The sequence below is a fragment of the Erpetoichthys calabaricus genome, chromosome 3 (assembly GCF_900747795.2).
Source record: "Erpetoichthys calabaricus chromosome 3, fErpCal1.3, whole genome shotgun sequence".
NCBI classification, from domain to species: domain Eukaryota; kingdom Metazoa; phylum Chordata; class Cladistia; order Polypteriformes; family Polypteridae; genus Erpetoichthys; species Erpetoichthys calabaricus.
This window is the reverse complement of record NC_041396.2, coordinates 23,918,948-23,931,366: the sequence shown is the minus strand read 5'-3', so window position 1 is coordinate 23,931,366 and position 12,419 is coordinate 23,918,948. Positions and strand designations below refer to the sequence as shown.

The following is a 12,419-nucleotide window of genomic DNA, read 5'->3' as shown; positions in this document are numbered from 1 at the left end:
ACAGCCAATCTTCATACAAGCACGGCCTACCAATGAAAGTGATCTACTTACACATAAATTCATTCTCACGGTCTACATTATCAGAAATACAGGTTTGTCATGTGGAAAACGTAAGTAAACATCGTGAATGCAAGGGGTCACTGTTGCCCCTTTAAACCCAACAGACAGACAGTCAGGACACCAGGTAAAAGCACCAAGAAGTATTTGTAATGCCGTTCTTCTCCAACATTTCTCCCTAAGCACCATTATTGCCGTATTATTGCCGAATCGGACTCTGAGTTGTCGGACTCCGATTTTGAGGCAAGTGATCTGGAGGTAGCGATTGAAAACGAAAGTGAGGTACCGGCTTCAGCTGATCGGTCCCCAGCTGATCGTGGTGCTGAACACGCTTGTGTAGTTGATGCGCCTATGGCAACGTTCGCCTGGGAGGACCGCCACTTACGACGAAAAAAGGTACTAGCCAGATTGCATTGCACTGCCACACGAAGACAGCCATGTAGCCAGCCCGCCACACATTCCTGCCCCTACACAGCCACCAGTGACCCTGATCAGGTGCCCACAGCAGCCGCACCAACAGATGTTTTACATTGATTTACATGTGAAACCTTTGCTTTGTGTGCTTTTCAGAAAAGTGAGTTGCCTGTAAAAAATATTCAGCCCTCGAAGAGTTAAACTGATGTGTGTAATGTCATCATGCCAAGATCAGACAAGCTCTCTGAGGCTCGGACAGAAGGTTGTGGATGCCTAGGAGTCGGGGAAGGGATTTAAAAAGATTACAAAATTATTTGAAATCAATCATTCCACTGTAAGGAAGATCATCTACAAGTGGCATGGATTTGAAATGGCTACAAATTTGTCCAGGACTGGCCAGCCTGGCAAATTCAACCCAAGAGCTGACCACTTGATATTAAAAGAAATCTCCAAGAACCCCACAATTGCAGGATCTGCAGGTGACTCTTGCAAAAGATGGAGTCAAAGTTCATGGATTTACAATCAGAAAGAGATTAAACAAGGTGGGGCAGGAAAAAAAAACTTTTTCTGTTGTCTTAAAAAATTAGGCAGCAGACAGAAAAAGGTTTGTGGATGGCCACCCCGTATACTGAAAAATCAGCAAAAAAAAATATATATATATACTGTATATATACAGTTAGGTCCATAAACATTTGGACAGAGACAACTTTTTTCTCATTTTGGTTCTGTACATTACCACAATGAATTTTAAATGAAACAACTCAGATGCAGTTGAAATGCAGACTTTCAGCTTTAATTCAGTGGGGTGAACAAAACGATTGCATAAAAATGTGAGGCAACTAAAGCATTTTTTGAACACAATCCCTTCATTTCAGGAGCTCAAAAGTAATTGGACAATTGACTCAAAGGCTATTTCAAGGGCAGGTGTGGTCAAGTCCGTCGTTATATCATTATCTATTAAGCAGATAAAAGGCCTGGAGTTGATTTGAGGTGTGGTGCTTGCATGTGGAAGATTTTGCTGTGAACAGACAACATGCGGTCAAAGGAGCTCTCCATGCAGGTGAAAGAAGCCATCCTTAAGCTGTGAAAACAGAAAAAAACCCATCCGAGAAATTGCTACAATATTACGAGTGGCAAAATCTACAGTTTGGTACATCCTGAGAAAGAAAGCAAGCACTGGTGAACTCAGCAATGCAAAAAGACCTGGATGTCCACGGAAGAGAACAGTGGTGGATGATCGCAGAATCATTTCCATGGTGAAGAGAAACAGCCAACCAAGTGAACAACACTCTCCAGGGGGTCGGCGTATCGATATCCAAGTCTACCATAAAGTGAAGACTGCATGAAAGTAAATACAGAGGGTGCACTGCAAGGTGCAAGCCACTCATAAGCCTCAAGAATAGAAAGGCTAGATTGGACTTTGCTAAACAACATCTAAAAAAGCCAGCACAGTTCTGGAAAAACATTCTTTGGACAGATGAAACCAAGATCAACCTCTACCAGAATGATGGCAAGAAAAAAGTATGGAGAAGGCGTGGAACAGCTCATTATCCAAAGCATAGCACATCATCTGTAAAACATGGTGGAGGCAGTGTGATGGCTTGGGCGTGCATGGCTGCCAGTGGCACTGGGACACTAGTGTTTATTGATGATGTGACACAGGACAGAAGCAGCCAAATGAATTCTGAGGTGTTCAGAGACATACTGTCTGCTCAAATCCAGCTAAATGCAGTCACATTGATTGGGCAGCGTTTCATGATACAGATGGACAATGACCCAAAACATACAGCCAAAGCAACCCAGGAGTTTATTAAAGCAAAGAAGTGGAAAATTCTTGAATGGCCAAGTCAGTGACCTGATCTTAACCCAATTGAGCAGGCATTTCACTTGTTGAAGACTAAACTTCAGACAGAAAGGCCCACAAACAAACAGCAACTGAAAGCCGCTGCAGTAAAGGCCTGGCAGAGCATTAAAAAGGAGGAAACCCAACATCTGGTGATGTCCATGAGTTCAAGACTTCAGGCTGTCATTGACAGCAAAGGGTTTTCAACCAAGTATTAGAAATGAACATTTTATTTCCAGTTATTTAATTTGTCCAATTACCTATGAGCCCCTGAAATGAAGGGATTGTGTTCAAAAAATGCTTTAGTTGCCTCACATTTTTATGCAATCGTTTTGTTCATCCCACTGAATTAAAGCTGAAAGTCTGCACTTCAACTGCATCTGAGTTGTTTCATTTAAAATTCATTGTGGTAATGTACAGAACCAAAATTAGAAAAAAGTTGTCTCTGTTCAAATATTTATGGACCTAACTGTATGTCTTTACATAAACAGAGTTCACAACTGAACTGACCAACAGGTTGAGACAACTTTATAAATATGGTGGGTAGGAGGAAGAGGTGGAGTCAAGGCGGCCGGAACAGGAATTGATGTGGCGGGAACGGGGATTCTGGGTACCGGAAATGGTGTCAACAGTGGGTGGGCTGATGGCGATGTCATTGAGGGGCAGGGTCTTCGGCTGCACTGCAGGGGATAAGGTGGAAGCGCCAAACCCTGGTCTGGTTGATGAATAACACTGTTTGAGCCTGTAAACTGTCCCCCGTGCGAACATGTGTGACACTGTCCGAAAAAAAACAATCAAGAAAGACTACAGTTTGCCTTTGAACATCTAGGCAAAGACCAGGCTCTGGAAAGATGTATCAAAGATAGAATTATTTGGCCACAGTATGTTTGGTGCAAACCAAAGACAGCATTTCAGGAAAAGAAGCTCATCCCAACTGTAAAGCATGAAGGTGGAAATGTTCTCGTGTGGGGTTGCTTTGTAGCCTCAGGGCCAGGACCGCTTGCAGTCTCCAAGTCAACTTTGCATTCTGCATCATATCACTAGAGAGGAGAGTAATGAAGGTCAGTAGGAACAAGACAGAATACATGTGTGTAAATGAGAGGGAGGTCAGTGGAGTGGTGAGGATGAGGGAGTAGAGTTGGCGAAGGTGGATGAGTTTAAATACTTGGGATCAACAGTACAGCGTAATGGGGATTGTGGAAGAGAGGTGAAGAAGAGAGTGCAAGCAGGGTGGAATGGGTGGAGAAGAGTGTCAGGAGTGATTTGTGACAGACGGGTATCAGCAAGAGTGAAAGGGAAGGTATACAGGGTGGTAGTGAGACCAGCTATGTTATATGGGTTGGAGACGGTGGCACTGACCAGAAAGCAGGAGACGGAGCTGGAGGTGGTAGAGTTTAAGATGTGAAGATTTGCATTGGGTGTGATGAGGATGGACAGGATTAGAAATGAGGACATTAGAGGGTCAGCTCAAGTTGGACGGTTGGGAGACAAAGTCAGAGAGGTGAGATTGCGTTGGTTTGGACATGTGCAGAGGAGAGATGCTGGGTATATTGGGAGAAGGATGGTAAGGATAGAGCTGCCAGGGAAGAGGAAAAGAGGAAGGCCAAAGCGAAGGGTTATGGATGTAGTGAGAGAGGACGTGCAGGTGATGGGTGTAATGGAGCAAGATGCAGAGGACAGAAAGATATATAAGAAGATGATCCACTGTGGCAACAACTAAAGGGAGCAGCCGAAAGAAGAAGAAGATCAAAGTGCACTTGAGGAGAATGTGAGACCATCTACCTAGAAGTTGAAATTAAACCAGAAATGGACCTTTCAACACGATGATGATCCACTAAGGAATGACTCAAAAAGAAGAAATGGAGGGTGTCACACACATGTGCATGGGAAGCAGCTAAAGGGCTCAAAAGAAGGGAATTCCCTGTCAGACCAGGGGGTGGCAGAGTGCATTAATCCTTTGTCTTATCTCCCCGCAGACCAAATGTGGGAAACTCCACCTGGCTCCCTTGACATCACTTCCGGTTCCGCCCCAGAAGACATCACTTCCATACCAACAGAAGAGCCCACCTCCTAATGACCTAATTTCCAGTTCCGGTCCCAAGATCCCTCCTCTTCCTGCTTTTCAACTTTATATCCACCATGTTTTCTAACCAGTTCAGTTCTGTTTTGGACTCTTGTTTGTGAAAACCATTTTCTCAACATTTTTTACATTTGCAGCCAAACCTCAAGTATACAGAGGTGGTCCCAAACCTATTTGTTGTGTCAAGGCTTGATTATTTACTGCAAGGGTTATGGACTGGCCTGATCAAAGCCCTGATTTAAATCCCATTGAAATGTTGTTGGGGACATTTGAAATGGGAAGAACATGCAAGAAAACCAACAGACATCTTGCAAGTGAAAGAAATTAGCATGGATGGGCATTTAAAAATTTCACTGATGTCAAAGACTGGTGGGCAGATATGCAAAATGCCTATAGAAGTCATTTCTGTTAAACGGGGCAACAGCAGCTTCTGAGCCCAAGGGTGGTCTTACTTTTTTTCCAGTAGACCATTACATCTCTTGGCGTTTTTGTTGAATAGTATGTTGAAAAGGCACATATTTATTCCCGAATATCATTTTTATCTGTAGGCACTATTTCCATGAAGATCTAATGTTCAGTGTTCCAATAAGTTGCTGCAAAGTCAACCACTTTCAGGGGGTGTACTTATTTTTTTCACATGACTATATGCCGCCATTTGTTACAGAAGAATTACCTGGTGTAGCAAGAAGATACCAAAAACTCCTTTACTGGAGGAATGATTTAAAAAATGTACGCTGTCTACTCAGAAACATGAGCCAGGATCTAAAACGTAAGTGTCAGCTTGTTAACTTCATACAAAGAAGGATAGCCACAACAATTCTTAACAAAGTACTCTGAGATTTGGTTATATAATTATATATCAGTTGTCAATAGGTGGACGCTTGAGGGTGCTGTTGCCCCATGAAACCCAACAGACAGATGCAGACACAGGTTTAAAAGCACTAAGAAATATTTTAATTTTCTTCTGTAAAGTGTCCCAAAGCACCTCCACCACAATAAGCAGGCAGTAACTATAATAAACACACAATAATTCAACACCACAATTCTCCTCCTCTCCTCCCAGCAGCTCTGTCACACTCCCTCCCAACTCCGGCTCTCTTGCTGGGTCTCCCATAGTCCTTTATATAGCTCTTGACCCGGAAGTGCTCCTGTCCTTCTGTCCATGTGATTCATTAGCACTTCCAGGTCAGATGGAGACTTGTATTTTCTTCAGCCCGGACTATATGGGAAACAAAAATCCCTGCGTCTCCCTGCAGTATCACACGACAGCATCCACGGTACCCAGCAGGGCTGTGAAGCCGAACTCCATCTCCCATGGTGCCCTGCAGGAATCCGGGGCACCTCTAAGCTGCAGGGAAGTCTCCATCTAGCGTCCTGGATGTATCGGCCGTGTTGAGCTGCCAGCCGTCCATCACACAGTATTGTTGTGTGTGTTTAAGTACAGTGATGAATGGAAACACACGTCCAAACAATCTGGTGGAATGGAGCCTGTACCACTAGGCCACAAGATGCTGTTTACTGAGTGCTCTTTGGTAAAGGGGAATGGAGACTTAGTTTTGCTTTAGATGTTTATTTTTATTTCATTGTCCTATTGGTTGGAGATTTTATTTTTCTTGCCTCCCTGGTCATCAGAGTCTGACTTTTACTGTTACTCTACATCAGGGTTCTCAAACTCTAGTCTTGAAGGGCCACAGTGGCTGCAGGTTTTCACTCTAACCCTTTTCTTAATTAGTGAAATTAAATTCATTTTAATTGACTTATTTATTAAGTTTTGTTCCCCGCAATTTCTTCATCGTTCCTCTGAATTGCTTCATTTCTTTCCTTAAGCAGAAATGAAACGTGGAATGAAGTGAAGATCAACTAAGTCAGGTTCTCAAACTCCAACCAGTTGCTTAATTAGGCGCAGAGTCTTGTTGTTAATTAAACCCGTTCTTGAACTCTGTCGAGGCAGGTGTTGACTTATAACGACATACAGTAGTGTCTTGACGCAGCTGCTGGCCACTACACGAACGCATTAAGCAATAAGATTAGCTGGGGACTTATCATCTGATGCTGCTACATCATTTTCACTTGCCTTAAAATCTGAGTGCAAAAAGTCAGAGTCCGATTGAGCAATAATACGAAAACACTGTCTGTAGAAGATTTTGCTTTGCGCATTCGCTTTTCTCTCTCACCAGATCCGCCTTTTAAAAATATTCAACCGTCAAAGAGTTAATTCCATGGCTTGTTGCTGCTCTCATTTTGCAATAGCATACAGTCATATGAAAAAGTCTGGGAAGCCCTCTCAGCCTGCATAATAATTGACTCCACTTTCAACAAAAAAGATAACAGTGGTATGTCTTTCATTTCCTAGGAACATCTGAGTACTGCGGTGTTTTCCGAACAAAGATTTTTAGTGACGCAGTATTTAGTTGTATGAAATTAAATCAAATGTGAAAAACTGGCTGTGCAAAAATGTGGGTCCCCTTGTCATTGTGCTGATTTGAATGCCTGTCACTGCTCAATGCTGATTACTTACAACACCAAATTGGTTGGATGAGCTCGTCAAGCCTTGAACTTCATAGTCAGGTGTGTCCAATCATGAGATATAAAGGTATTTAAGGTGGTCAATTACAAGTTGTGCTTCCTTCTCTTTGACTCTCCTCTGAAGAGTGACAGCATGGGATCCTCAAAGCAACTCTCAAAAGATCTGAAAACAAAGATTGTTGAGTCTCATGGTTTAGGGGAAGGTTACAAAAAGCTATCTCAGAGGTTTAAACTGTCAGTTTCGACTGTAAGGAATGGAATCAGGAAATGGAAGGCCACAGGCACAGTTGCTGTTAAACCCAGCAGGTCTGGCAGGCCAAGAAAAATACAGGAGTGGCATATGAGCAGGATTGTGAGAATAGTTACAGACAACCCACAGATCACCTCCAAAGACCTGCAAGAACATCTTGCTGCAGATGGTGTATCTGTACATCGTTCTACAATTTAGCGCAATTTGCACAAAGAACATCTGTATGGCAGGGTGATGAGAAAGAAGCCCTTTCTGCACTCACACCACAAACAGAGTCGCTTGTTGTATGCAAATGCTCATTTAGACAAGCGAGATTCATTTTGGAACAAAGTACTTTGGACCGATGAGACAAAAATTGAGTTATTTGGTCATAACAAAAAGCGCTTTGTATGGCGGAAGAAGAACACTGCATTCCAAGAAAAACACCTGCTACCTACTGTCAAATTTGGTGGAGGTTCCATCATGCTGTGGGGCTGTGTGGCTAGTTCAGGGACTGGGGTCCTTGTTAAAGTCGAGGGTCAGATGAATTCAACCCAATTTCAACACATTCTTCAGGATAATATTCAAGCATCAGTCACAAAGTTGAAGTTACGCAGGGGTTGGATATTCCAACAAGACAATGATCCAAAACACAGTTGGAAATCTACAAAGGCATTCATGCAGAGGGAGAAGTACAATGTTCTGAAATGGCCGTCACAGTCCCCTGACTTGAATATCATCGAAAATCTATGAGATGATTTGAAACAGACTGTCCATGCTCAGCAGCCATCAAATTTAACTGAACTGAAGAGATTTTGTATGAAGAATGGTCAACAATACCTCCATCCAGAATGCAGACACTCATCAAAGGCTATAGGAGGACAGCGTCTAGAGGCTGTTAGATTGGCAAAAGGAGGCTCAACTAAGTATTGATGTCATATCTCTGTAGGGGTGCCCACATTTATGCACCTTTCTAATTTTGTTATGCATATTGCATATTTTCTGTTAATCCAATAAACTTAATGTCACTGCTGAAGTACTACTGTCTCCATAAGGCATGTCAGATATTAAAAGGAAGTTGCTACTTTGAAAGCTCAGCCAATGAGAAACAAAAATCCAAAGAATTAAGAGGGGCTCCCAAACTTTTTCATATGACTGTATATTTTCAAAATTGTTGATTTTTCCTTTACTTTTCTAAGAGCTCTGTTAAAATGTTTGGGGGACCTGAGCAGATCAACATTCCTCCACAGACCTCCACCCTTTTTATTTTCAGACTAGACAAAGAGCCCGTTTCGACAACGTAAGATGAAACGGGCATGAGTGGAATAGTAACAAGTATCAGCACCACAAACCTGATATAGGTGTATTGAATGAATGCGTAATTACGCCTCGAGCTGTAGTCGAAATCGCCTTTCAGGCCTCTAGAGCTTTAATCGAAGTCGCCTTTCTCTTTGAATTTTCGCGGCAGTAAATCCGCCGCCTGCCGCGATGTCGGTCTCGTAAGGTTTTTCGGGCAGCTGCGCAGAAGGCGACTGCGCATTCGGTTTTGGACGTGCGCAGAAGGCAACTGCGCATCATGGGACGGAAGGACAATCCCGGCTGCTTTTATGTAGTGAGACATTGTGTGATGAGCTCAGTTTGCTGGTCCTGTTTTGGCTCATATTGTATCTCATTATTATTTGGCTGCTAATTAAGGAAAAAGAAACAATTAGGGTGTCTGAGTCTTTAAGAGCAAGTCAGTTAAAATGAATTCAAAAGAAGTTAATTACTGCGGTGGGTTGGCACCCTGCCCAGGATTGTTTCCTGCCTTGTGCCCTGTGTTGGCTGGGATTGGCTCCAGCAGACCCCTGTGACCCTGTGTTCGGATTCAGCGGGTTGGAAAATGGATGGATGGATGGAAGAAGTTAATTAACAGCAAAAACAGGTCATTTATTAAGAAAAGGGTTAGAATGAGAATAAACCTGCAGCCACTGCGGCCCTCCAGGACTGGAGTTTGAGATTCATTCTATAATTTACATTTACTTAGCAGACTCTTTTATCCATTTTTATTTTTGGGAAACAAGTGTTAGAGGACAAGGGTGCAAAACTGACAAAATAAAATACTTTTGTTAATGAATCATCTGAGAATGTAGCTCAATATACAGTGGATTCAGAAAGTATTCCGCCCCCTTCACTTTCTGCACACTTTAATGTGTTGTAGATCTCATTTTAAATTTGCCAGTTTTGCCCATCTGTCTACACTTAGTAACCCATAATGACAAAGCAAAGACATGTTTTCAGAAAGATTTGCACATTTATTAAAAAATCAAAACTGAAACCTCTTTTTCGTGTAAGTATCCAGACCGCTATGCAGTACTTTTTGGAAGCCTCTTAGTCTTCTTGGGTAAGTCTCTACAAACTTGTAACGTACTTGTATTTCTGAGCCTTTCAGTTGAGGAAGTCAGTTTTGCATCCTTGTCCTCTAACCCTTGTTGCCCAAAATAAAAGCGGATAGAAGTGTCTGCTAAGTAAATAAATGTAAAAGTATTTTATAGAAGCTTTGAGCTACAGGTATGTTGTAGCATATCTTGACTCACTTCTGTTGAATGATTTGTTGTCTGAAAGTCCTCAATGTTGGTGTGCAGCTTTGTTTATAATGACACTTAGTTTTATTTTAATTCTCTTCTTTGCTATGACCTCCAGAGGGTCCAGAGTGAATCCCATAACTGAGTCCGTCATTTTAATATGCTGGTTGATTTTGTGGGCCCCTTTTGAAGTGATGTTACCAACCCAGGACACCACAAATCTCACTGGTCATCACAGAGTTGTAGAAGATGTGAAGGAGGTCACTTCCCACATTAAAGGAGCACAGACACCTAAGGAAGAAGAACCTGCTCTGCCCTTTCTTATGTAGTTAGTCTTACAAGACCAGTCCAGCCTCCTGTTGATGTGGACCCCTAAGCCATTGCCACAGTGTAGCACCTCCGTATTGAATTCTTGATTAGTGACTAGACCTAGAGGTTGAAATTATGGGTTGGTTTACAGTCCAGTTCTTTATCCATTAGGCCACCCTGCCTACATTTGTACTCCTATTTTGTTTAAGTGTATGGCCACTTGTTTTGAAGCAGACATTGCCCTTCACATCTAAATCGGTTTCACTCTAATGCTCTTTTTTGTTTTTTTCTTTTTTTTCCTTTGCAGTGCAGTCGCACTATTTGTATGGACACATGTTAACTGCCTTCAGGGAATGATCTGCCAAATTAAAATCATGGATAAGGATTTTGGAGTTGGAAATTTCCTGGCCAAATTCCACCCTGTTTTTCTATGCTGCTGTTCAAAAAAGGATGTGAGTTGGTAAAGACAGAGAGACTCGGCGCAGAAGACTTAGATCAAAGCCTCAAGGAGACAACACGGATATTCGTGAATATCACAATAATTAGTCGCTATGTCGTTGTTTGGATTCTCCTTGTAATAAAAGTGGTCCTTCTACTCCGCGTAGTCTGGTGATTGTTTGTAACTTCCCTGGATGTATCATATCAATAGTATTTTTCTTATAACTCTAGACATGCAAAGTCACTTTTATTTAATTTGTTTCTGTAAATAATTTTAAATAACCTGTAAAAGATTTTATAGAAAATTAATGAATTCTAAACCTATATTTAATTTAAATATTGTATAAACCTCTTAATTTTGTCTTTGTTATTCACATTTTGTTTATTACCTCCTCAAAGGTATTGTTTGCCTGAGTTTTCTGAAAATGACAAGTTTTTCGAGTAACACAATCAGCTGTTGAGTCTTGTAAACATGGTGGACTTCCGTCATTTTTAGAAAGCATAGATGTTTACTGGGAAAAAATAAAAGTCAGTTAATGGACAATCTCTCATGCTTGAATGTGCTCAATAAATGGTTTATGTTTGGTCCTCTCAGTTGCTTGAGTTTGTTCATTTGAAAAATCCTGGTCAATTTCTTAGTTTCTGTAATATGACAATAATAGTGAGAAAAAACACAAAAACACCTGAACGTTATGATCTCCACTTTTCTCAATGAATATTTACAAAATGTGCATCTGTTTAAGGGTTTGGGACACAGGATTTGAGACAGTCCTTGCTGCAGCCTGTGGAATGGGGAGTGGCTACATCTTTGGATGGATGTTGGGACCACTTACCATATTACATAGAATCTACTGTGAACGCTAGGTGGCACTGTTGCCCCTTAAACCCAACAGACAGACGCGCAGGACACAGGTTAAAAGTACCAAGAAGTATTTTAATTCTCTTTCTCTTCTTATACAGTGCCCATAAGCACCACAGCCACCAATAAACAGGCAAGTAATCGAATAATAAACACAATTCTCATCTATCTATCTATCTATCTATCTATCTATCTATCTATCTATCTATCTATCTATCTATCTATCTATCTATCTATCTATCTATCTATCTATCTATCTATCTATCTCCATACCTCCCAGCACGCTTCGTCCACTTCCACCCGACTCTGGCTCGCTTGCTGGTTTCACAGCAGTCCTTTATCTTTATCTTCACAGCAGTTTTCTACCTTCCTTGACCCGGAAGTGCTTCTGTTCTTCCATCCCCATGACTTGCCAGCACTTCCGGGTCAGATGAAGAACTTGAATTTTCTTCAGCCTGGAAGTACTTCGGGGCTTCCGTCCTCGTGGCTTGGGAGTACTTCTGGGCTGTGGATGAGACATGACTCCCCCGGTTCTCTTGCAGCATCCCCTGGTGGCACCCACGGTACCCAGCAGGGCTGTGGTATTAAACTACATGTCCCATGGTGCCCTGTGGGAATCCGGGGCACTGCTACCCTGCAGGGAAGCTGCCATCTAACGTCTTGGGGGAGTAGTGTGCCAAAGAGGTTGTCTTCCCCCATCCTTCTACTCTGTGGGCATCCCGGCCAGCCATCTGTTACACTACGTACCATTTTTTCACACATTTACATTATTATATCTAACCTATACCAGTCTTATACAGTATCTAACCCATAAGCCTTACTTCTGTGCCGTGTAAAATCATGGAAAGTATAATAATAAAAAAAATGATAAAAACACCTGTATGAAAATAGCATACTGAATAACAGCCAGCCTGGGTTTATGTGAGGTCAGATCGATCCTTTCGATTTTTTTATAACAGTCAACTGCAACAGCTGACAAAAGCAAAGCATACAACAGATTTTGTTTAAACTTTCAGACTTTCCTTTGATTCGGTCATCACACACTGAAGATTCATTCTGATAGTAGAAGCTTTAGGCATCAGAGGTAACCTACAAAGCTG

General features: G+C 42.0%; 1 protein-coding gene across 6 annotated transcripts in view; it reads left to right on the top strand.

Moving 5' to 3' along the window:
• The window catches only part of ppfia4 (PTPRF interacting protein alpha 4), a 505,408-nt gene extending 494,354 nt beyond the window's left edge, over positions 1-11,054 (top strand). For all 6 annotated transcript variants that reach the window (XM_051924406.1, XM_051924405.1, XM_051924404.1 and 3 more), the window contains one exon: positions 10,330-11,054. Coding sequence is in view for 1 of the 6 variants with exons in the window: in XM_051924402.1 (XP_051780362.1) it covers positions 10,330-10,379 (50 nt within the window). In the remaining 5 variants the exon portion in view is untranslated. The remainder of the gene's footprint in view (positions 1-10,329) is intronic.
• The last annotated feature ends 1,365 nt before the right edge of the window (positions 11,055-12,419 follow it).